Source organism: Typopeltis vanoorti, chromosome 11 (assembly GCF_054136105.1).
Source record: "Typopeltis vanoorti isolate ZY-2024b chromosome 11, IOZ_Tvanoo_1.0, whole genome shotgun sequence".
Classification (NCBI taxonomy): domain Eukaryota; kingdom Metazoa; phylum Arthropoda; class Arachnida; order Uropygi; family Thelyphonidae; genus Typopeltis; species Typopeltis vanoorti.
This window is the reverse complement of record NC_143559.1, coordinates 62,089,750-62,116,696: the sequence shown is the minus strand read 5'-3', so window position 1 is coordinate 62,116,696 and position 26,947 is coordinate 62,089,750. Positions and strand designations below refer to the sequence as shown.

Sequence of the window (26,947 nt, the reverse complement as noted above, 5' to 3'; positions counted from 1 at the left end):
TGACCAAAGACTAGAGACTGCAGATATGAGAGTCCTGAGAAAGATTAGGGGCATGAACAGATGGCATCAATGGCAATATCATATTAAAAGCAAGGATATTAGGGTATTAACTTGACATTAGCATCCAGGAATGTATTAGAAGAGCTAATCTCAGGTGATATAGTCACTTAAACAGAAGGGGAGAAGAAAGATTAGCAAAACAAGTGTTCTCTGCCAGATTGGCAGGAAAAATACCCAGAGGAAGACCAAGATATAGGTGGTTTGATACAGTAAAAAGTGCCTTAGAAGACAGAAATATAAAATCTGATAATGTTGGAGTCTTGACAGATATCAGATTGATTTGGATGAAAATTGTTGATAGGAAGTTAGTAACAATATAAGTTCTTAATGTAGTACTATCATAATATCCTGCAAACCCCTTGAGGGTACATGCCAGGAATTTGATGATAAAATTTAAAATTTATTAAAAAGGATAGTGACTGAAAAATTCTGAAAATGTTGAATGGAAATATATATATATATATATATATATATATATATATATATATATATTTTTTTTTTTTTTTTTTTTTTTTCCAGTATTAAATTTGAAAATGTGATATGTGCAAAACCAGTACATGTAGATGGAAATCTGGAAAAGCAAAAATATAATACAGTAAATCAAAAAGAAAGAAAATTAAAAATAAAACAGAAAACTTTTACTATACTTAGACAGCCAGTAATAATGATGTGCTGGGATGACAGTTTATTCAAAACAGCCAGCATGCTGTCAATTACTCCTAGCTGTCCATATGTAGTATAAATTTTCTGTTTCTTTGTCTTTTTTAATTTTTGTTCTTTCTCTTTCGTTTACTGTATTATATTCTAGCTCTTCAGTATTTCCATATAAATGTATTATATATATTCCTCATTTTCAACTCTGTTACTCTCTTGGCCTCATTACTGAGTTCTAGTACTAAATAAATTAAAATAAAAAATCTTTTAAGTAAACTTAAATTTAGTGCCTCCATAGTGCATTTGGAAGAACAACAGTATGTTGCACCACATTTGAATTGGAAAAGGCCTAAGTTCGATTCTCGTCGTGATGGGAGGAATCTTAATATGGGTTTTTTCAATTGAAGGTGAGTTAGCCAATTTCATACAGAGGTAGCAGTGTTTTCTCTCCCAGAAACTCGAGTTTTTCATCCCACATGCAGACAAATCAGCCTTCAGTACACATGCAATTTACAGAAAAATACCAGTGGTTGTGGTTGGCAGTAGATGGCATTGGTGTAGATGATTGTGATGGATGGAAGTGGTGGTGATGGACAGTTGTAGAGGAGGTGACCTCCCTCGATGAGTCTTTGGACACCTTGGAGGTGTCATGAAATAATAATAATACAGTAATAATAACTTGAAAAGGGCAACGAATATGCAGGTCACACATTTGTTGCACTTTTCATCATCTTTCATCTTTCCATTCATGATTTTTAAGTACACTTTTTTGAGTTAATATTCTTTTCTAATAAAAGGGGTCAGCTCTTTATGCATAAAGCTTAGGCTTTTTCTCTCTATAGAAGAAGTTGTCCTTGTTGTTCTCTCTCTCTCTCTCTCTCTCTCTCTCTCTCTCTCACACACAAATTGTATTTTGTCTGCGTTGAATACACATTTCAGTTTTTCTATTCCATTCAGTTCTCTTTATGCACATCTCATAATGGAAAATAAACTGTCTTTTGTCATATTCAGTATACTACAATTGCTTTACACTTTTCTCACTTGAGAATTTCCGATTTTTTTTTTTTTTTTTTTTTTTTTGTTGAATGTTACATATCATAATTCATTTCACTTTATGAAAGTATATCTTTCTGAGAATGTGTGCATACACTCACACAAAGGGTGCAAAAATCAGGAGACAAAAATCAGTAAAGTGATCTATTATTTATTTTTGTTTAAATTAAAAATAGGTTCAATGGTTGAGAGAATAATACAATATGAGCTGAAAGGTTCTTTGTTTTGTTTTCCAAGCAGTGTTGAAAAAAATGTTGGGGAAAACTGCCTGGAAGTTTATGAAAAGTATATATATATATATATATCACAAGCCAACTAGAATAGTTCATATACAAACATAAATCTTCACAATCTTTTGTCTTCTTATTATCACACAAAAAAGTTTACTACAGGTTGTAACTAGACTCTTTATGTTCCAAAAGTTAGTTTCTAATGTACAAAGTTGAAAGTTTACAAATTAGTCTCCTTTGTGAGATCTGGCACAGGTGAAGGTTATTCTTACAACAGGCACTTGTCCTTGCGGTCTTCTCTTTGCCTTTAAATAAATATTAGGTACTACTCAGGAATCAGTGCTACATTCCTTCTGGATCATTCCTTTTTTGGCAAGCTTTGCTTTCTGCATTACAAAAAAAAAAAGAAAAAAAGTATTTATGATGGTAGTATTCATTAATGTATTTAAAATAACTTTCTATAATAATAATAATAATAATAACTATGAAAAGACTTCAACTGTAACAATGTCATTACTAAAATTTCAATACACATGAAGACACCATATAACTGAGTGGTTCTACTTCCTGGAAAAAAAATCCAGGTTTCAAATCTGACAACAGGAGAAACTTTATAAGCTCCTTCAGTAATAGATAACCAGGTTTTAACTCAAAAGACAGACTAAACAGAAATGAAAGAATGATCCTTCATGACATTTGGAAGTCATTAATTACTAAGTTTAACACTGATGATCGGTCCTGTGCCAGCAATCACATACAGAGCTTATGCAACAATATAGGGACTGCACGCAACATGCCTAACGGTACTCATGACTCAGCCTTTTCATTTTATAAATATTAGCGGCTGTTGGAAAATGTTTATTTTTTCGTCAGTTTTTACTTATGGTAAGCAACTTCCTGAAGATGCTGTTAGCCATACAGACAGTGAAACATGTTGAAGAAATACACCTAGTATAAATAAAAAAACATACATGAGCAAAAACCTGGTTATCTATTATTGAGGCAAATCCATCCGTAATGAATTGTATACAAATTTATTAGATCCCTTTTATCAAGAAATAACTTCGCCACTCTTAGACCAATATGAGGAAATTTTCTTCTGCCCAAACCAGACAAAGTGACTTGAGATTTATAGATGTAGTGAACATGTATATGCCATACATATTTATTAGACATACTGAGCCAATGGATAGCAAAATAAATATACTAAATTAATTTTTTAAATATAAATCTGACTAACGAAAGGTTGTCCTGTACCGCACTATACCAAATGATTTAAGTGGACATAAGGAAAATGTAAGGGCAGATATCAGGAGGTTATAGAGGAGAGTGAAAGATAACAGTATAGTGAGCAAGGTTGCGAGTATATTGCCAAGGTAGGACAATGATGAGTTGAGATGGAGAGTCAGAATCATGAATAGTATGCTGGCAGAGCTGCATGAGAAGAAGAGAGTGCAGTTTGTGAATGTGTGGCATGTATTTGAGGAAAGAATGGAATTATACTAGATGGATGTGGAGTTTGTGAGATGCAAAAAAAGAGATCAGAAGTAAAAGATCAAACAGGGAGACATAGCACAGAGAGACTGGATGTTGGAAATATTAGTGAATGTATGTATGGGGTGATCAGCATAGAAATGGAATAGATCAGAATGTGAGTGGGGGTAGCTGAGATAAAGCAGATGATGGTAAGCAGTGATAAAGGTGACTGGACAAAGGCAGGTGTTGTGGGGAAATCACAACCACAAGTGGCTTGGGTGAGACTGGTTATAGACCTAAATGCGAACTGCTGTGTTTATTTACAAATGCCAAGTGTATCAGAAATAAGGGATATGAAATTGTTTCACTGATTAAATTTATTCACACCAAAATCATTAGAATAAGTGAAACATGGCTGAATGAAGATGATATCCTAATGGGAATGAAAATGGAAAGGTACAGCTTGTTTCATGAGGATAGACAGGACAAGAAGGGATGAGGAGTGCTGATGATGATGATGATGGTATGGAAATTACAGTATGTCCACATAAGGTAGACACAAAAGAGGGAAATGGTGGCAATGGTTTTGAGGCAGTGTTGTGTGAGGTTGACAAAAAGAGATTGGATGTCACTATAGGCCAGGAAATGTGGAGTGTGGTGTTGAAGAAATATATAAGCAACTTGGGTTAGTGAACAAGAGAAGGGTGATTACTATGGGTTATTTTAATTATGGTGGTAGAGATTGGAATGAAGAGACAGCATTTGGGAATGTGGTGCCTCCGTAGTGCAGTTAGAAGAACAGTGAAACACTGTACCCTTCGATTGGAAAAGATCTAGGTTTGATTCACATCATGATAAGTGGAATCCTTACATGGGCTTATTCAAATTGAAGGTGAGTTAGTGGATCTCATATGGAGGTAGCAGGGGTTCTTCCAGAAACTCTGGTTTTTCATCCTGCGTATAGACAAATCATACTTCAGAACACGCACAATTTGCAGACCAAAAATACTGTTGTTGGTGATGGGTGGTAGACAGCGTTGATGGTAGTAGTGTCATAGTAGGAGAATTAAGTAATAGTGGAGATGGCGAGATGTATTTAGCAAAGTAGAGTAGAGTGCCCTCCCATGATGAGTCCTTGGACTCCTTGGAGGTGCCGCATAATAATAATTTGGGAATAAGGAAATTAATTTTTCAAGTTCTAGAGCGACAACTATCTCAGGCAATATGTTAAGGAGGGCAAACACGATTGACAGTTTTAGATCTGATCATTTTATCAGAAGATGTGATTGGGAGTGGTGGTGTCACACTTCCCTCCAGATGGTGAGAGCGATCACAAAGTGATCACCTGGATTGTGGCTAGCCATATGAAGACTTCTGTGAAGATATATGTAGAGATACAATTGGGCTGGTGATTATGACAAGCTTAGGAGACCACATGGAGCTGAAGTGCAGAATGAGGAGTTGAGCGAAAAGGAAATAAATGTTCCTTGGGAAGTGACAAAGAAATACATAACAGCATATGTGTGAATGTATTCTGAATATCAAAAAGCTGAATAAGGTAGGTGTAAAATGGATGAATGAGGGGAATGAAGCATGAAGTCTGGAAGAAGAATGAAGAGTATAAATTCATCTTGTGCTGTCACTTTGGAGACAGCACAAGATGAATAATAGTAATAATTAGTTGCATGAAGAGTATAAAGAGTAGGCCAGGAGAGTGATTCAGTTGGTAAGGAAAACAAAAGTGCAGCATGAGCAGATATTAGCAAATCAGGCAAAGAAAAATCCTTGTGTGCTTTTTTGATATGTGGCAAGTGGAAAGAAAAATTATTATGGTAAGATAATGTTAATAGATGAAAGTAGGAGACTGATAACTGCTGCAGGGGACATAGTCAAGGTATTCAGTGAGCAGTGCATCAAGGTTTCATCCTCAGTGAGAAATCAGAAGCTCAAGTATATAGAATGAAATGAGAGAAGACTTAATGGTGAGCAAGTAATAGGTATATGAGAATATATCAGTGATATCAGTACGAGTTTTAAGGGAATGTTGCAAGGAGTTAGCTTCAGCCTTGGCCTACCTGTTTAATAAGAGTTTTGCAATAGCATAAATCCCAAAGGACTGGAAGGAAGGCAAAATTGTTCAACTTCACAAAGGTGTGATCAAGCTAAGACAACAAATTACAGGCTAATCTGTATTATCTGGAGTTGTAGTTAAGGTATTGAAGAGGTGAGAGATAGAATACAAAAGTGGGTTGATAACAGTGGTATTCGTTGTACTTGTCAGCATTGGTTAGTTAAAGGGAGGTCATGTTTTACCAACTTGATTACATACTATGACAAGGTGATGAATGTATTGGACAAAGAAGATCCATATACATTGGTATGTATACTTCAATTTTGCAAAGGCTTTTGCCACACCACAAGTTGTTCACTAAACTGAAGAGATGGGACTGGATAACAGACCGGTGAGACAGTATATTAATGAAACAAGTAATGCTCATAAACCTAATATATTGGCAGATATAGCCTAGATAGAAAGATAGATTGGCAAACTGAGCAAAGGAGAATGAGTGTCAATTTAATGTGGCAAAGTGTAAGATTATGCATTTTGGGTTGAAAAGTACACAGCTGGTAATCATACTGCACTGTGCTTTCCTGTATACCATAGGAAAACACAGTGCATTATGGGAATGATTTGGAGAACACTGACATGTAGGAGCAAGGATGCCATGATTCTGTTGTATAAGGCTTTGATCAGATTACATATGGATTATTGTGCACAGATTTCATCACCTGGTTTTCAAAAGGATGTTGGAACAGATTCAGAGATGACTGACTAAGGTGGTTTCTGGTCTCTAGAATGTAGAGTATGAAGGCAGATTGAGGAAATGCTAACTGCAGAGTCTAGTGGGTAAAAGGACAAGGAGGAACATGAGAGACATAAGTTGGTAAGGGTTATTACTGGATTAATGTGATTCAGATTTTTTATAGAATAGGAAACAAGAGGCCATACCTGGAAGCTGTATAAGAGAGTATGAGCAAGTGGGTGAGTAGTAGGTTTATTGCATGGAGAGTTGGGCTGGTTAGAATGCATTGTCTGGAAGTGTGATGAGCGTGAAGACAGCGAATGCAATAAAGTCATGGCGTGATGAGCTCTGTATGTGATGGAGGACCTCCTGTGAGGTCATTGATCCCATGGAGGTCTAATAATAATAGTATATATTTTTTGACAAACTTACCAATCCTGAAGGCTTGTCTTTAACTTTGACAACAGTAGATTTACGTTCTTCTTTAATTTCCTTTATTTTCCTTTTAGCCTTTTCTAAGCTGAAATGTAATAGAAGTTAGAAAAGTTTATCATTCTTTATTTATAATATATATCAACTTTAGGATTACAGGATCAGTTAACAATTTAATTTAAACCGACACAGTGTCATTACACAATTAAATATGACTGATACATTTTTTTTTTTCTAGCAGATTCTCTTGATCTGATAGAATCAAATTAGAAGAAATGTTTTACAACTTTGATGACAATTCATAAACAAGTTCTAAAAATAGCCTAATAAGTCATCGTTGTGTCTGAAGGAATAGGAATGTATAACTTAAAAACAAATCATTGATAAGTGTCTCTAACATGCTTGTGAATGTGTGTGGTCATCCATTAGAGTATTCACATACAAAAGTGAATACTCTAATGGATGACCAGAACATGAGTTATCACTTCAACATAATAGTCCTATCCATAATTTTGTTGTATCACATGCTAGATATCATGGTATGCTCTTCAATTTCTGTTTTGGTCAGGATATCATCTTCTGTTAATCATGATGGAAGTTTTTTCACTTGGCTATGCTACCAATTATATATTTGGTTTAATCCTTCATCCAAGTGTAAGCAAACAAAGTTTGTGCCTGAAGTATTTTCAGGACTGGGGCAACTTGTGGTAAAGGTGGTATAAGTTCTTATCATTTGCCTTAGTATCTCCCATAATGCAAAACACATCTTCTTGCAGACATCTCCAAAAGGTGCGACACCTTTTGGCAACTGGTATAGGTATAGGTAAACATGACTTCTCCATTACTTCCATCGTGGTATCATCATTTCTGGGTCTGGCTCCCACTGATGAGACCTCAATAAAGGTCGAAACCAGTCTTGCCCCAGTCCTTTATTTCATACTTCAGGCACGTACAAAGTTTGCACCTGAAGTATTTCTTCAGGCGCAAACTTTTTTTGCTTACACTTGGATAAAGGATTAAACCAAATATATAATTCTGTTAATCATGTTTCACTAATACTAATAATATATGGGTAGAGAGAAAACTCACCCATCTGCACACAGAAAGGCAGATCCACCAGCAGTCACATCACTGCCACCCCTTCTAACAGTATGACATTATAAAAACTTTGGTTAACAGAGCAAAATGATATGACCTGATCATATGCCCTAATCAGTGAACTTAATCACATACACAACAATTCCTTAGCCAATGGCTACAGCCTCCCAGTGAGTCTAAAAATATTGACATCGATAGTCTTCCTCTTCCAAACATACAGATTACAGTAAAACTATCAACATTCCATATATCAATAGTACTTCTAAAAAGTTTGTAAAAATCCTGAAGAAAAATTTAAAAAAATGGTGCCCACCTTCATACTATACAAGAAATTGTTATCTCTTATCTACTCATCTTAAGCCAAGCTACAGTTTCTAGATCTATCCAGTCTACTAAATGTCCTGCAGTTATAATCTGTTCTGCTATGGTTAACCAGGCAGGATAGCCAACATCAGAACCTCTGTCAAAAAACTCCGTGAAAAAACTTTCAATATCAGAACCTCCGAACACAAAGAATGCTTCCATTACTAGTTATGAAACCACAGTTATTCAGAACCTGTTGTAAAAGATACCATCATGCCTCAAAGAAGCAAATACAAAATATAATTTACTTTAAATCAGACTCTGCCTTGAAGACCTAAGCTCAGTAAATTTGGGTGCATAAAATTGCCTCACATTTGAGAAACATTCATCGTCAGACCATCAACCCAACAGTCAAGAACATCCAATTTAACCCATCATATGGTCAATTTAGGACTTCGTGTCTTGCTTTCTTTCTTCACTTCAGTCTGACTTACTCTTGTAATGATGGCATGCACTTATCTTTATCTGTGTATTGTTTGGTGAATTTATAAAATCATATTTTTTACAAATTGCAAAATGTGTTTTTAAAGTAAAAACTATATATTATTACACTTACTCTTGCTTTACTTTTTTCTGTAATTCTTTCTTCCATAAATCCTTAAAATCACTGCAAAAGGGAATCCAAGGCATAAAAAATTCTTTAGGCCATTCAGAAGGGTTACTAGATTTTGACTGCCAACTAAAAAAAGTCTTTGTTTCTAGAAATCTAGAGTAAAAATGTTTGGAATGAGAAAGTCTTCATTTCATCATTAACATATGTTAATGATGAAATATAATATGTTAATAAAATCATATTATTCTAACAGAAAGTAATGACTATATCTACAAATGAATGATAAAAAAAATTATGTAAGATAAACTCTAATAAAGGCCCATTTTTGCCAACAGGTAAACTTAATTTATTATTTTTTTTTTTTTTAATATTTATCCCACACAAGAGGTACCAGAACCTACAGCACATCAGTGCTGTGTGTGGGGGGGGGATGCAGTGAAGAAAGAAGTTTTACTGACATTCCTCTTAAGAGCTGGAGACTGTAACTGTGGAAATATTATCAGGAAGACTCTTACAAAGGACAGAGAGATAGATGGAATAATGAGTCAGAGGAGAAGCAGGTTTGATGTGTTTGCAGTTGTACCGAAAAGGATTGCTGGCATCTGCAACCAATGCTTTAAACACTGATGGAGATCAGTGTTTAAGACATTGGTTGCAGATGATCTTGAAGTTCAAGATGTCTGAGAATTACATGGTTTGTCAAAAGAATAAGATGAATAGAGTGTACTTATCATATCATAATTAGTAACGTTGTGAATAGGATTAATGGTGATTAAGAGTAGACTGTTTATGTACAGGAGAAAGGGGATAGGCAATAGAACAGGGTTCAGAGGAACTACTTCACTGGTGGCAAAGCTCAAAGAAAGGATGCCATCCATCTTGACAAGCAGTGAATGACCAGACAGAAAGCTGGCTGTCAAATTGCAGGGTAGGGTGGCAGGTGTGTATATATATATATATATATATATAAATAAAAGAAGGGAACAGTTTAGCAAGCCTTGATACTAAACACATTAAAAAAGTGTTGGGAAATGCCAAGAGTGATGGCACATTTCTCTGAATACACAGCATGCATCCAGCAGTGAATGATGTAGGATAAGAGATTAGCCATGTATCTAGATTGGCAGAATCCATACTAGTGGTAGCTGATTAACTGGTAGGCCTTTAGGCACAGGAGAAATTGACTGCTGATAACTTTTTCCATTATTTTTAAGTGGATTTGAGGTGACTGGTTGTTAGATGGATGGCATACATTTTATTTCCCTTTTTTAGAATAAGTTGGATATTTATTTGCTTTCATGTGATGGGATACATGCCAGAAGATTGAAGAGACAAAGGAGAACAAATTTTAGCTTTGGAGAATACAAATAGAGAGATGTCAACAGACACAGAAGACTTTAGTCTTCCAAATTATTTAGCATTCTTTTCTTTTTTCAAAAAAAAAAAAAAATCATTGGAGACATATAGTGCTCAGTCTGGCATAGGAGGAGGATGTTTGCCTTTATAATATATGGAGCTGGAGGAAAAAAAGTGATGCCAGAAGGTAAGCATTATTGAGTGCTATAACAGTGGGGCCATCAGGTGGAAATCCAGGTGAACAGAAGGCACAGCTTCCATTTGGACAGAATGCAAGTTTTCTGCTATTGATATTTATGAAGCTGGATTTGGATTTTCTGATGGTTGGTTAGCATTTATTGTATGCTTCAGCACAAGGCCAAGTATGAAGTTGGGATTCTTGTTGCAAGCCACCTATGGCAGGTTGAGGTTCTTGATTCAACTGCTTTTATACATCTTCTGTTGAACTAGAGCTTGGAAAGTGAATAAGAAATTTGGGTAGATCATTCCTGTGACTCACTAAGTACTGGTGTCTAGGCCTGAAAAATAGTGGTTTTGGAGGTAATTTTACTTTATTTTATTATTATTTTTATGTGGTTCCCATCCATAAAAAGTTTATGTAAACCTATAGTACATTCATACTGCAAATGGTATCTTTGTAGTGTCATGTCCTATGACACTACCTTTTGTACTGTCATAGGATATGAAGTTGGGAGTGACTGAAAGGAGGGCATTCCGTATGACTGAAAATGTGCACAAGATTGTGATGAGTTGCCAAGACATGAAGTGACTATATAAGTATATACTGAAGGAGGACTACTGATTAAAAAAAAGATCAACAATATTGGGAAAGTGGAGAGGATTATTAAGAATTTAGGTATGTAGATGTGCAATTTTAAGTCACTGCTTAAGCAAAAACTTCTACATCACATCCAGTTTGATCAATGGTGTTGGAAAAGGGGAGCAGGTGAGTTGTGGACATTAAGGTCACACAGGAAGATGACTTTACTATTTGGACAGCTGGATTGTAGAAGGTTGAGTTTCATGGAAAGGAAGGTGAAGAGGCCAGAATGGTTTTTTTGGAATGTGGGAGAGCAGTAAACAGAGTAGATAAATGTTACTGAATTGGGGGAACAAGGAAACCTGAAGCTAGAGAAAGTCAAAAGCAGGGATTACTAAATTTGGCTCTCAGGTAGGCAATGTTGGATCACACAAAGGCCCAGACATCACTCTTGTGAAATATAAAGTGTGTAATTTGGGAATTAAAAGTGAACTGTGGTTGATGTAGCTGCAATTTGGGTTTCTGTCAAGAGAAGGAAGTCTGGATATCTGTAAGTGGTGATGTATGTCATTTATGTTGGAGCTGATGACACAGATGTTTGTAAATGGCATTTCAGAAATATCAAAATATAGTTCATCATTCCAATAAGCCTAGTTTCATATCTGCATTAGCACTGCCCTTCAATTTTCTTTTTTCCATTTGCACTCTGAATAAATTATTTTAATTGCAATGTTTTTATCAAGAAGTACATCTTTTTCGACCTATTTTACTTCAATGCTGGACGCCCCCCCCCCCCATTTTCTCAATTTCATTCTTATTTAACCTTTTCTCATTTATTACATGGCAGCAATCCTTACAATTTTGTTCTGCCATCTCTTCTTTATTCTTCTACTTTGCCTACTGTCATCTATAGATCTCCATTCTGTTGATAATTTAGGTCATATTGGGTTGCTGTGTCTTGTGATGGCTCCAGCCCAACTAATATTTTTGACTGATATAAAAAACAATATTATTACAGGATTTCCATAAGTGTCACACATGATGCTCATCTGTATAGCAGGATTGTTTCAAACACCACAAAATCTAACACATCATTCAATTTATTTAATGTCCACACTCTAACCACTGCTTCAGGCAATGCATTCCATGTACCTACTACATGCAAAAAACTTCTTACTCTCTTATCACTCTGTTTTGCAGTTTTAAAGGATGGTCTCATGTCCTGATTATCCTTGTTCTGTGCTGTTTGGAATTTTTTTTTTCCAGTGCACATCTTTTAAATATCTCTCTCAACAGCTTAAATTTCCCATTCATATAACATCCATTATTTTCTGTCTACCAAATTCTGTAGATTAAACATACCCTCATGAAGAAAGGTTAATGAAGATGCAAAGGCAGGTCACAAAACATGATATGCCTTTGCATCTTCATTAACCTTTCTTCATCCTCTCCAAATCCCAGCAACTAGATGTGGTTGGGACTTAAACCACATAAGAGTGTGCCTTATTTATGGACCTTTTTTCTAGATCCTAGGCTAGAATTGCAGTATGTTCTCTGGACTTTTATTTATTTCTGCTGATCATCATTCCAAGATCTCTTGCCTCTTCCACTTCTCCCACTATAGCTCTAACAATTAGAAAACAACCTTCCATGAGTGAATCCCAAAGTTCAAAACTTTAGTAATATTCCAATGTAATTCCCACTTGATCATCCCACTTTTCTGGCCTATTCAAATCCTCCTGAAGAGCCACAACATCAGTACCATTACTAATGACTCTCCACAGGTTCATAAGAAAATATTTCCCTGCAATCCAGTAACAATATTCTTCACATAAAGGTTGACCAGCAATGCTCTTAATAAAGAGGAGCCTTCCACTGTATTGGGGTTCTTGTAATCTTCATTTGCTTTGATGCTTCTCCATACACAACCTTTTGATACCTGTCAGACAGCCAGTTGCTAATCCACTATTCTGGTATCCAAATCCATCTAGGAGTCCATTGAGAGTAGTATGGTAGATGGATTGAGATCCTCAATCCATCTACCAAATCCATAAATTATTATATTAAGTAAAAATGTATAGTATCTTTATAAATTGTGTTCTATTAAAAATAAATCTTTTTTTTTTGTTTAAATGTACATCTAAATTCAAATAAAACAGATATTTACAAAAAATATATTTTTATTTACTATTATTATTATTATTTTGATAAGGGTATTTTGAAAAGGTACTTGGTAATAATGAAAATTAAAGAATGGATACACAGATATCTGAAGTTTCAGAAACACTGATCTATCCAAAAATATTTAGTTTGAAACATAGGTGTATATTACGATATTCATTTTCTTAAATTCCGCTTCGAATTTGGATAGACGAAATAGCATCTATCCAAATATGCACTTCTTACATTTTTTTCAGTGTCATTTCAATTTTGAATGTGAAACATATTGAGTGTTTTGTGTATTCTGTGTTTAAGTTTCTTTGGGCAATTTTTGACTTTGATTTTAATTGTGTACTTATTTTTGGATTTTTGATAGACAAATAAAATTTTAAAGATAATAGTTTATAAATTATAAACATATTAATCAGCTGAGGGACCATAGCCAAAAATCCCATATATATGCTGGTAGACTATCGGCACATCAGGCTGACGTGCCGATATTAAATTAATTAAATTAATAAACATAGGTTATTTATCAGCTATAAAACTCGTGAGATGATCTAAGTTTGTTTACACATACTGCAATTGGCCTTTTCTTGATACTTTTTTGGTGTATTTTTTGCATCATTTCATTTTGTGCGTTACAGTAACAGTGTTACTGTGCAGTTGCCTTTTGTTTTATAAGATATTTTTATTGTTGTTTAGTAAATTTTTTGTGAATTTGGATTATTATTCACATAAAGTAAGTACATCTATTATATACCAAAGATACCAAGCAATTTTATAAGCTAGGTTTTAATCCTTTTTCCCAAGTAAGCAAACAGACAAGTATGTCTGTTTGCTTACTTGGGAAAAAGGATTAAAACAAGAGTTGCCTCAAGTTTGTGCCTGCATGTAGTGCAGGCACAAACTTGAGGCAACTCTTGCAAGTACTTTCTACATCTAATATATTTTTGCTAAGTTTGAAAATCAGTTAAATTGTTTCATTTTAGTTAATTATCTTATTTTGAAAAAAAAGATTTTTATGTTATGTTGGGTAGACGTCTAGAAAATAAATAATTTCCAATAAGAGATTTATTTATATATTTGTTCTTGTTCTGGTTGGAAGACATTGGGGTTGGGTTCCTTTTACTAATTTCTTTAATAAATAATTTTAATATTCTAGAAATTTCTTAATTATTAAACAATTACCAGAATGTAAAAGATATTAAATAAATATCACTGAGAAATCAATCAGTGGCTAATATCTCTACATGTTAATTTTCAAAAAATACCTAAAATGCAAGCATATTTATTATTCAAAATATCTGAAAAATCAAATTCTGTAATAAAAAAAAAATAGTCAGTCTTGGGCCATTCACCTTAAAAATAATAGTCAGTTAAGGGGTTAAAAAATAAGTTTAAGGGAAATTTTCAGAAATTATTATTTATTTTGGTGGACAACATTTAATGATCTTCTTATTTTAAAGTCTAACCAAGTGTGTTAACCCCTAGATGTCGGAAAAAAGGCCAAAGTTATCTGGTGCACAAAACAGGAAAAGACAATTGCAACGAATACAATTGGAACAAAAATGCTGGATCACTGAATAAATTTTTTACTTCAGGACCACATAAAAAAAGCAGAACAGAAAGTTCTGACGAAGCAAGTACTCCATGTAGCTCTACTACAGAAAAAGAGAGGACACAAGATAACTATGAAGAAACAAATGTTACATGCGAGAATGAAACTGGCCTCACTGGACTGTCTACAGAAGTTGCAGCAGAAGAAATATTGGATTCCGATTCAGCGAAACATGAAACTTCAAATTTTACCTTAAACTTTAATGTTAACGATCCAGGTACTTGGCCAAATCATATAACTACCAAAGTTAGAGATTGTTTAGTTGAGCATTGCCCGCGTCAAGTAGTTAATAAAAATTTTCCAAAGATGAATCTGGCCACAATTTTTCCGATTCATACTATTATCGAATTTTAGCAAATGGAGAAAAAAATTTACAAAGTTATTTAGTTTATTCAGAATCACGAAATTCGGTTTTCTGTTATTATTGCAAAATATTCATTAGTCAAAATTCCCAACTTACTAACGAATACGGTTGTAACGATTGGCAACATTTGAGTCATATACTAAAAATACACGAGGCAAGTTCTGTGTACATTAAAAACTGTTCAAAATACAGCGAACTTAAAATGTTGATTAAGAAATGCATTATTGATTGCACACAACAAAGATTATACAAAACTGAGAAAAATATTAGAAATCTGTTATAGAACGGTTAATCTACATAATACAATATTTATCAAGACATTCATTCAAGATTTTGAGGCTTAAGTGCTGTGAAGACATAATGTTGGAGGTTTAATGGATTTTTTACAACACTCAGAAAGGATTAAAAAGAATTTAATACTTCCTACATTTCGTCCTAGTCACTAGGACATCTACGGGGATTACAAAAATAACTAATGTAACATAACACAAATATCATACAATACAATTGGTTTGCTGTCACCCAACCACGTGGGTGACAGCAAAGTCCTATCTAGGTGGAGCGCCCTCTAAGGGCGGTTGTAGGTGGCCTGGAATATAAAGTAGGATCTCTGGTGATGAGTGTTTCCCAAATTTTTGGAAGCTTAATGCAACCGTATTTATTAAGATTTGGTTGATTTCTAAGAGCTGCTGCTGCTTCTAAGAATAGTCTCTCTTTCTTGAATTTGCTGTGATGGAGCATGGTGGTTTTCTTCCATGATACTCTGTGGGTGGTGTCCAAGACATGGTCAGCCAAGCCTGAATGACCATAGTTGTGTTTACAGATGTAAGACTTGTGTTCCTCTAGGTGGATGGATGCTGATCTGCCTGTCTGTCCAAAGTACGCCAGCTTACAGGAACAGGGTACTTTGTAAACTCCAGGCAGAGAGAGAGAGAGAGAGGAGGGAGCTGATCTTTCGTAGAACGGATAAGGGTAGCAAGTTTGCGGTGGGGTTTATATGCTGTGTGTAGGTTGTACTTTTTTAGAATCTTGGCTATTTTTTCGGATGTGCCACGGATGTAGGGTATTCCCCCCCTTGCCAATTTCTATATGGAAGATTTTGAAAAACAAGCCATAGACTCAGCCCCCACTCAAACCTTCTATCTGGCTAAGATATGTAGATGATGTGTTCTCTATTTGGCCTCATGGCCCAGACACATTAGACTCCTTCCTCAGTCATCTCAATAGCCTACATCCAAGAATCCAGTTTACTATGGAAAAGGAAAAGAACAATTGTTTACCCTTCCTAGACACCTTAGTCACACGCCTGCCTAATGATACACTTGCCTTCACTGTATACAGAAAACCCCCCCCACACACACACAGGCAGATACATTCACAAACTCTCACACCATCATCCCTCTCAACAATATGGCATTATTAAAACTCTTATCAAGAGAGCCCACAATCTTTGTTCCAGTGGAACCGCCCTTACTACTGAGCTTAACCACATACACAACACTTTCCTCTCCAATGGCTACAGCGAACACAGTATCAAAAAAATAATCAGTTCCTCCCCCATTCCCCGTCCTTCTCATCATCAAGATTTTAAAAATGCCATCACCATACCCTACATCCGTGGCACATCCGAAAAAATAGCCAAGATTCTAAAAAAGTACAACCTACACACAGCATATAAGCCCCACCGCAAACTTGCTTCCCTTATCCGTTCTATGAAAGATCAGCTCCCTCCTCTCTCTCTGCCTGGAGTTTACAAAGTACCCTGTTCCTGTAAGCTGGCGTACTTTGGACAGACAGGCAGATCAGCATCCATCCGCCTAGAGGAACACAAGTCTTACATCTGCAAACACAACTATGGTCATTCAGGCTTGGCTGACCATGTCTTGGACACCACCCATAGAGTATCATGGAAGAAAACCACCATGCTCCAACACAGCAAATTCAAGAAAGATAGACTATTCTTAGAAGCAGCAGCAGCTCTTAGAAATCAACCAAATCTTAATAAATACGGTTGCATTAAGCTTCCGAAAATTTGGGAAACACTCATCACCAGAGATCCTACTTTATATTCCAGGCCACCTGCAACCGCCCTTAGAGGACGCTCCACCTAGATAGGACTTTAGTGTCACCCACGTGGTTGGGCTTAGTATTGTATGATATTTGTGTTATGTTACATTACTTATTTTTGTAATCCCCGTAGATGTCCTAGTGACTAGGACGAAATATAGGAAGTATTAAATTCTTTTTAATCCTTTCTGAGTGTTGTAAAAAATCCATTAAACCTCCAACATTATTATTTATCAAGACAGTGTATAGCTTTTAGAAGTTCTTCACAAAAACTTTTTGAAAATGATAACGGCAATTTTTGAAAGTTAGTCAAAACTGTCGCTAAATTTGATTCGATAATGGCAGAACACTAGCATCGCATCCATCACAAAAAAGGAACATTGCTCATTATTTAGGTGATAAAATACAAAATGAAATAATCTGTATAATTTCTGAAGCTATAAAACAAAAAATTTTAGAAATGGCTAAAGAGGCAAAATATTATTTATTAATTCTTGACACTTATCACATATGACACTTGACACATATCTAATAACAATTATCTATTGTTATTAGATTTGTTAATCAAAATAAAGATACAAATATAGCAGAAATTCATGAACATTTTTGGGGTTTTCAATCTGTAGAAGATACTAATGGGCAAGGCCTATTTCAATTTATAAAAAAATATTTAAAATTATTGAATATTAACATTGCGGATTTACGTGGGCAAGCTTATGATAACGGCTCAAATATGCGAGGCAAACATAATGGACTGCAGAAAAAAATCCTTGAAATAAATTCAAGGGCTTTTTTATTCTGTGTGCTGCTCATTCATTAAATATGGTAGTTAATGATGCAGCTAAGATATCCTGTGAAAGTAATTTTTTTAGGGGATAATACAGGAATTATATAATTATTTTTCAATATCTGTGAAGCATTGGGCTATATTAAAAAAACATATTCGTGTTTTAAATTTGAAACCACTTTCTGCTACTACATGGGAAAGTAGAGTAGAAGCAATAAAGGCACTTAAAAATAATATCAAGGAAATTTACCAGGCTCTTTTTGATATTATGGAAGATGAAACTAAAGATATTCATTGTAGAGTTCAGGCAGACAATTTAATTTCAAAGATTTATTCGTTTAAATTTATTTGCTCTGTTCATGTTTGGTACAAAATCTTAAGCCTCATAAATGTTGCAAGCAAAATAATGCAGAATCCGACATTTGATATAGGAAAAATTACAGAAAATCTTGATTATGTTATACAAGAATTAAATACTCGAGGAACAGACAAATATTTTAAAACTATTATTAGAATTGCAAAAGTAGCAGCAAACAATCTTAATATTGATCCTATTTTTCCAGACATTCGCAAAAGAACAAAAACAAAAATGATTGGTTACGAAGCATCAAATGAGACAATGCATGACCCTAAAAAAAATTTTTAAATAAATTTTTTCTTCATGATTTTAGACACGACAATAACTTCAGTCACGAAAATATTCATACTCTTAAAACAACAATGCAAAGACTTTAAAGTTATAAGAGACATTAGCAAATTAAAAGATTGGAGCGATGAAGATTTAATGAAACGTAAAGATTTGACCTTAAAACTGAGCAACAATCAAGATTCCAACAAGCGCAATATTGATGGTATGACTTTATTTGAGGAATTAAAAACTTTGCAATGCTTTATTAAAAAAGAGTCGGTTCCTCAGGATATGTTTTAAATTATATATACGAAAATAAATTAACTGACACATTTCCGAATACTGTGATTGTGATGCGTATTTATTTAACATTACCAATATCCATAGCGTCAGGGGAAAGAAGTTTTTCAAAACCGAAACTAATAAAAAATTATTTATGGTCAACAATGTCTGGAGAGCGTCTAACAGATTTATCAATTATATCAATTGAAAATAATATAATGGATTCATTAGACACTAAAGGTATTAAAAATTCTGCGGCGGCTAAAGCAAGACGGATAAATATGCAAAATAAATTATGCTGCGAGTTGCCCGGTATTGTACTACGTACTGGGATTGCTTGCATTAGCTCACGCTAGTAATCGCCAATACTTTTATAGTTTACTATACTATACTATATTCGGCATGAAACTCTCTGATTCTAATCTTTGAGTTTCTTATTCGGTTTTAAAACAATGTGGGATTTAATATCCCTTTAATTTAAATCTGCATTTATACTAACTGTTATATAGTTAAAAGCATATCTCCAAATTATCTTTGTTATGTAATATTTCTTTTTATATTAAAATAAAAGTAAATTTTGTTTATATATATATATATATATATATATATATATATATATATATATATTCTGTTGTATTTATATATTAAGGAATAAACATTTTTGAAAATTTTTATTATTAAAAATTCCTTATTAACGAATTTCAGTGATTACAGTGTTCTACTACTGTTAGTAGAACACTGTAATCACTGTAAAATAAATAAAATTTATTTTTATGCATGCATATAAACTGTTTTGTACTTTTAACAAAGTAAAATTTTTCACAAAACTTTTTCATGGAAACTTATTTTATGGGGGTGCTGAAAAAGGTGTTGCACAAGGGTGCCTCCTACCCACGGTGTGGCTCTGAGTGCATATGTCACTCCTGTCGTTGAGGAATAACAGAAACAGGAGTAAATAAGTGAAACATGATTGAAAAATCTGCAGGAATGATTTTTTTTTCAAGTTTTCCAATATTTTTACTCTGAATTCCTGTATATTTTATTGTTATTTGTGAAAAATATTTACATCAAAGAATCAATTTATTATTGAAAGTTTATTTTTCACTTGGTTAGAGTATAATAAATTTAGTTTAATCCTTTATCCAAGTGTGAGCAAACAAAGTTTGCGCCTGATAGTATCTTCAGGACTGGGGTAAGGTGGTACAACACCAGGCCACTCCTTGCAAAGGTGGAGCCAGCTACCAATACTCCTATCTCAGTATCTCCCATAATGCAAAACACATCTCCTTGCGGATATGTCTAATGTTATGCATTAAGGGAAGGGCCACAACCCAGACTAGTTTCGACCTTTATTGAGGTCTCTTCAGTGGGAGCCAGGCCCAAGTGGAGATACCAGGCAGAAGCATTAGCAGGTCATCTCTACCTATAGGTAATAAACTTTCAACATCTTTCTCTAAATCCAGAGTAATTTTTAATAAAGGGTGGCACACCATTTGGCAACTCCTATAGGTAGAGATGACCTGCTAATGCTTCTACCTGGTATCTCCACTTGGACCTGGCTCCCACTGAAGAGACCTCAATAAAGGTCGAAACTAGTCTGGGTTGTGGCCCTTCCCTTAATGCATAACATTAGACATATCTGCAAGGAGATGTGTTTTGCATTATGGGAGATACTGAGATAGGAGTGTTGGTAGCTTGCTCCACCTTTGCAAGGAGTGCCCTGGTGTTGTACCACCTTACCCCAGTCCTGAAGATACTTTCAGGCGCAAACTTTGTTTGCTCACACTTGGATAAAGGATTAAACTAAATTTATTATACAATTTATTATTATTATTAGCAGTAGTAGTAATATTAATGATTAATACTATTTTCCCTCATCCTCCTCAATATAATGATTGTTGGTATAGCAATGCTACTTTACTAAGGAATAATTATAGAACAATATGGATTCTTATTGTCTTTGTTGTCCTCTTTCTAGGAGGAAAGCCTAGTCATCTCCGTATTGGGCCTACTACTTACGTTCAGTTGAAGAGGACTGATAAAAATTATGCGGCTTGTACATTTATTAATGGACAAATTTTACTCGGATTCAGTATTTGAAACTTTTACAAAAAATTGTTGAACCGTTCCAGTTTTCAGTTCATCTATATTTGGGGCTACAAAGAAAAGTGTCGAAATTATGTATTACAATAACTCGCTGACTTAGCAGAATTCGCAGAAGTTTTCAGTAAAAGAAGCTTGAACGTGTGGACAGACTTATGTGTTCGTCGAACATGTTGTTTATTATTTTAACGGTATAATAGAACACAGAAACTAAGTAAATAATTAATTTATTAACTTGATGCTGATATTTCGCTGGTATTATAACCAGCATCTTCAGAGCACAAAAACACTGTTTGTCACAATACGCGAGACTAAAACAACATGGTGTATTTCAACAAAATTGTAGCAGCAACACAAAGACTAGAGTCCTGATTTTGGCGCCCTCTATCTGAAAAAAAAAAAAAAAAAAAAAACGCTATCATATATTACTAGAGTCCTAGAAAAGTGCTAGTTTTTTCTTAATATGACTGTCTCCCAGATCTTCGGCAAGTTAATACAGCCATATTTGTTGAGATTTGGAGTGTGTTTTAGGGCTTCTGTCGCCTCTAAGAACAATCTCTCTGATTTATATGGGTTTCTGTGTAGTACTTTTGTGTTTTTCCAGTTGATCCTGTGTGCAGAGGTATCCAGAGCATGGTCTGCTAGGCCCGACTTCCCATAATGATATTTCCGGACGTATCGTTTATGTTCGCTGATGCGGATATTCACAGTTCTTCCTGTTTGACCGTAGTAGGCTTGATTGCATGAGCAGGGTACTTGGTAGACTCCTGGATGTGATAAAGGAGGAATGCTGTCCTTGGGTGAGCGGATGAGGGTGGCTAATTTGCTACATGGTCTGAATGTAGTACGTAGTTTATGTTTATTGAGAACTCTTGAGATCTTTTCGGATGTACCTTTAATGTAAGGGATGGTGACTGTTTTGTTGTAGTTCTCTGTGGTGGATGGTGGGAGGGGTTTCTTAGGAGTGTTTAGTATTTTGTTTATTTTTTGTGGATTGTAGCCGTTGGCCAAGAAGGTGTGGCGTAAGTGAGTCAGTTCAGCAGTGAGAGCCTTGTCATTTGAACAGATTGCTCTCGCTCTATGGGTTAGCGTTTTTAATATGCCATATTGTTGAGAAGGATGATGGTGTGATTGTTTGTGTAAGTATCTGCCTGTATGTGTGGGTTTTCTGAAAACTGAAAATGATAAGGAACCATCTGGGAGACGTGTGATGAGTGTATCCAGGAAGGGCAGACAGTTGTTGGCTTCCAGTTCCATAGTAAAGTGGATTTTGGGATGTTGGCTATTTAAATGTGCTAAGAATGTTTTCAATGTCTCAGGGCCATGTGGCCAAATAGCAAGCACATCATCAACATAGCGTAGCCAAAGTGTTGGTTTGAGAGTGGCTGTATTGATTGCTTGTTTTTCCAGGTGTTCTATGTAAAAGTTGGATGGGGGGGAGAAAGGGGGGAGCCCATGGCTGTCCCATCAATTTGTTTGTATATTTTCCCTTTCCATGTGAAATATCCTGCATGTATTGTGAATTTGAATAGTTCAAATATATCAGGGGGAAAGTGTGACTTCAGTAGATTGAGGGTTTCTTAGTGGTACATTTGTGAATAGTGAAGTGATGTCAAAGCTTACTATTAAGTCTGAGCTTTTTAGGGTGAGGTGTTGTAAGATGCTTTTTAGGTGTGCTGAATTTTTGATAAAGGAGGGAGAATTGTTAGTGAGAGTGGCTAGTAGCTTCGCTAAATGTCTAGCCAGTTTGTATGTGGGACTATTTATACTGTCCACAATTTCTAGGACTCTAGTAATATATGATAGCGTTTTTTTTTTTTTTTTTTCAGATAGAGGGCGCCAAAATCAGGACTCTAGTCTTTGTGTTGCTGCTACAATTTTGTTGAAATACACCATGTTGTTTTAGTCTCGTGTATTGTGACAAACAGTGTTTTTGTGCTCTGAAGATGCTGGTTATAATACCAGCGAAATATCAGCATCAAGTTAATAAATTAATTATTTACTTAGTTTCTGTGTTCTATTATACCGTTAAAATAATAAACAACAGTAAAAGAAGCTGTCTGCACTTTTTTAATTTTTTAACAAACTACACCTCTCACTCCTCAAAACTCATTTCGTTCTACAAAATTTGGTAGAACAAAATGTCTTCTCTACAGATAAATCGCTATCTGCACAATGAAACAGTATGTACACTTATATTAAATGTTCTAAAATGCAAGAAAATAATTATTACATTTCAGTGACCACCTCCATATTTTGTCTGTATCATGAGTAATGTTTCGTATTGTTACAGAACATTTTTAAACAATACTTTGCAAGAAAACGACTTTTCGATGAATTGCATTTTCAATGAATTGTCGTTCGATGAATTGCCATTCATTAAATTGTTGTTCGATTAATTGTTTATTCGACGAATTGCTTTTTCGATGAATTATCTTTCGATTAACTGTTTTTTGATGAATTTTCCTGTAACCCTCTCATCCACCTGTTAGATGCTTTGAAATATGAAGTGGTAAGTATGCAAGGGAGTTAGCAATGGTAGGAGGAACAAATGTTTTTGTGGGGCATAGGGAGAACATGAGGATGAATATCAGGATATTGTTGAGGAGAGCAACTTCCACTCAATCACAACTCTCCAAGCAAAAAATCTAGTCCTCACACCCCTACTAACCACACATTTAATTAACTTCCAGAGATGACCTCTTGCTCTAGCCCCCTTTAGCTGAGTGCTGAAACATTTCCCCTGCATCAAACCTAAAAAACTTTTTAAGCAACTTAAATGTTTCTATCATATCCCCTCTTTTCCTCATATCAACCAACTTCTTCAATCCACACACCCTCAATCTATCCTCATGAAACATTCCACAGACTACTCACCATTTGCCTCTGAATCTTCTCCACTGCTTCCTCATTCCCAAGAAACCCAGGAGACTAAACCTGAGCACAGTAATGCAGATGCATCAAGGCTTTATAAAGAGGAATAACAACTTTCTTATCTCTACTTGTTAGTGTGTTCTTCAATAGCCAATCTTATGGGCTATCTTAGCAATATGCCTTCTAAACTTTAACTCTCTGTCTACCACCACCCCTAAATCTCTAGCTTCATCATTTCCTAGAGTACAGCTCCATTAATGTGGTACACCACTTGTAATTCACACTTTGTTTATAAAATTGTTATAAAAATTCACACTTTGTTATATTTTGCATTTTGGAATAAATGCATAAAGTTATGCATTTATTCCAAAATGCATAACTTTACATTTCTCCACATTAGACTGATACCCATTATCTTTTATCCATACTGACAGCCTATTTAAATTGTTCTGCAAGCTCTCTTCATTGCTTTGGTTAACTATTACTCTAATTTTGCATTATCAGCAAACAACTGAATATTTTCTTTTAGGTTATTTCTTATATCATTTATGTACAAATTAAACAGTAGTGGTCCCAGCACTGAACCTTGAAGCACACTACTAGTCACCTGTTTTCAACTTGATTCTGTCTCCATATACCACTTTCCACCTCTATTCTTCAATTCTCTTTTTTGACCCATTTTTCCAGTACTTTTACTACCATACCTGAGATATTGATTGGTCTATAATTTGCTACTGCAGTCTTAAAATGGTATGTTAGCAGAGCCGTGTGAGGAGAAATTGGGTGTGGTTTGTTAATGTGTGGAATGCATTCAAGAGCAAATGGATTTGTATAAAAGAGATGGACTGTATTTGAATGGATTTGGTGTGAATCAGCTGGAGAGACTGTTGCTAGAAGGAAGCATAATGAGTGATATGAAACAGGTAGGAGAGTGAATCAGATGAGACCAAAGTGTTTGTGGGATGGAAAGGAGAGTAGTGTGAAAGATGAGAATGTGAAAATATAAGCTGGAAAGGAAAATGAGAGGAGTCAGGGTGGTCAGAAAGACACAGCATGTGCAGAGTGTAGTTTCTAGAAGCTGTAACGAAATGGAGTGTCTAATCTTCCTTCAGCTGACAAAAGTGACCATGAAGTGATCATCTGGGTTATAGCCAGTCATATGAGAACTGCTGTGAGGAAATGAGTTTAGGAGTACAACATCATCTGCATAAGAGCTAAGTTGACACCTCCGATTCTAATATCAAGCAAATTGCCATTTTCTTTCATAATGCAATCAATATAGATGATGAATAAGAGTGGAAATAATGTGCATCCTTGTCTTACTCCTGATTTTACATGAAACCATCTTCCTACATTTCCTTCAATTCTAACTGATGACTTGCAATTTAAATATACACATTGATCTGTATAATGCTCCACTTAATTCATATATTTGTATCATTTTGAAAAGCTTTTCTCTGGGCACCTTGTCAGATGCTTTTTCCAGATCTACAAAAAGCTTAGAGAATCCTGATCGGTGTTGTATATTCCATGATTTCTCAACTATTTTTCTTAAATTAAAAATCTGATCTTGACAACCTCTATTTGGCCTCAACCAACTTGTTTTACCCCAAGTTTTTCTTCCACATCTTTCTCAAACCCATTTCAAATCATCTGTATGCTAATATATATCTTGAGCTAGCATTCAGATATCACTATTAACTGCATCATTGTTAATAGTGATATCTGAATGCTAGTTACTTTTTTTATGTCTTCTCTCCATGTGAACTTGTGCACATCTTTATGTTAGAACATAGTTAGTAATGACTAGTCCGTGTGAGCAGAAATCCAGAAAATACTTACCATTATTATTAGCTTTGCCCTTTTCTCGTCCCCAGACATAATGAATTCCTATATGCCTGGTGGAATTCATTTCCTGCTCTGCTGTTTAGATCTCTAACAAGGACTATGTTTCCATTTTCTTTATATCAGTTACCTGTTCTAATTATTTAGAACAGGTAACTGATATAATTAGGTACAAATAACTTTCATTGAGCATTTCTCCATTTTGAAGTGTGTCTACATTACTCCTTCCTTTCCTTGATCATTATTGTCTGAATATAACATCCTATACTTATTAAAATGAATACCTGCTCCTGATAACCTCTATTTGATCTGAATCCAGCTTATTCTTCATCAAGCTTTCCTTCCACCATTTTTCTTAGCCCTTTCTCAAGTATACTTGTGTAAATCTTACCAGGAACACTTAGTATTTCCTTACTAAGTGTTCCTTTATAATTTTCACAATCAGTTTTATTTCCCTTTTTACTGATAGTATTATGACAGCACTATTCCAATCACCTGAAATTCGACCCTCTGACCAGGCCCTCTAAATTATACAGCACAGCCACTGAAAAATTTTTTTATACTTCCATACTTAAGCATTTCTGGTTGAATTTCATCTAATCCAGCTGCATTTCCATATTTCATATTTTTGATAGAAGTAGAGATAGAGGGTTTTTTCTCCTGGGAACTTGTTTTTTTTTGCCCCTGAGAATAAGCAAACTGTCCAGGAGAACACACACAATTGACTGGCAAAAAAATACGTTATATCCATATGGGACTCATGGCCATTGTATCATCATATGCTAATTAATTAATTAAAATCCTTAACACTCCTTGCATTAGCAACACTAGCAACACATTCCGGTAATGTGTTTCATTCACTGACAATTCTCCATGTAAAAAATCTACTCCTCACACCCCTGTTCACCACACTCATACATAACTTCCAAGGATGACCTCTGGTTTTTCCCCTTTCACCTTCTACTCTTTTTATAATCTCATCTGGATGAATCTGATAAAATTCTCTCACTAACTTAAATATCTCTATCATATCAACTCTTTTTCTCCTATTCATTAAACTCTGTAATCCACATTTTTTCAACCTCTCTCCATAGCTAGCAGTCCAAAGTCCTGATATTGTCTTGCTCGCCTCTGGACCTTCCCCAATGTCTTCACATCGCACTGAAAACCAGGTGGCCAGATTTGAGCACAAAAGTCCAAGTGTGACCAGTGCTTTTATACAGCGGCACAACCACTTCCTTATCCCTACATGTTAATTTTTCTGCACATCATAGTGCTGCTATAATAAGAGCTCTTCTTATTATAGCAGCACTATGATGTGCAGCCTTTGCAACACTTGCAATATGCCCTCTAAACTTCAGTCTACTGTCAACCATC

The 26,947-nt window shown here is 35.1% G+C and overlaps 1 protein-coding gene across 1 annotated transcript in view; it reads right to left on the bottom strand.

The window, feature by feature from the left end:
• Positions 1–2,160: 2,160 nt before the first annotated feature.
• Positions 2,161–26,947, bottom strand: part of LOC150101658 (uncharacterized) — a 321,244-nt gene continuing 296,457 nt past the window's right edge. The window contains exons 19-21 of the mRNA XM_090399849.1: positions 8,727–8,876; positions 6,710–6,797; positions 2,161–2,383 (exon numbers count right to left, since the gene is read on the bottom strand). Coding sequence (XP_090255975.1) covers positions 2,327–2,383; positions 6,710–6,797; positions 8,727–8,876 — 295 coding nt within the window. The 3' untranslated portion in view covers positions 2,161–2,326. The remainder of the gene's footprint in view (positions 2,384–6,709; positions 6,798–8,726; positions 8,877–26,947) is intronic.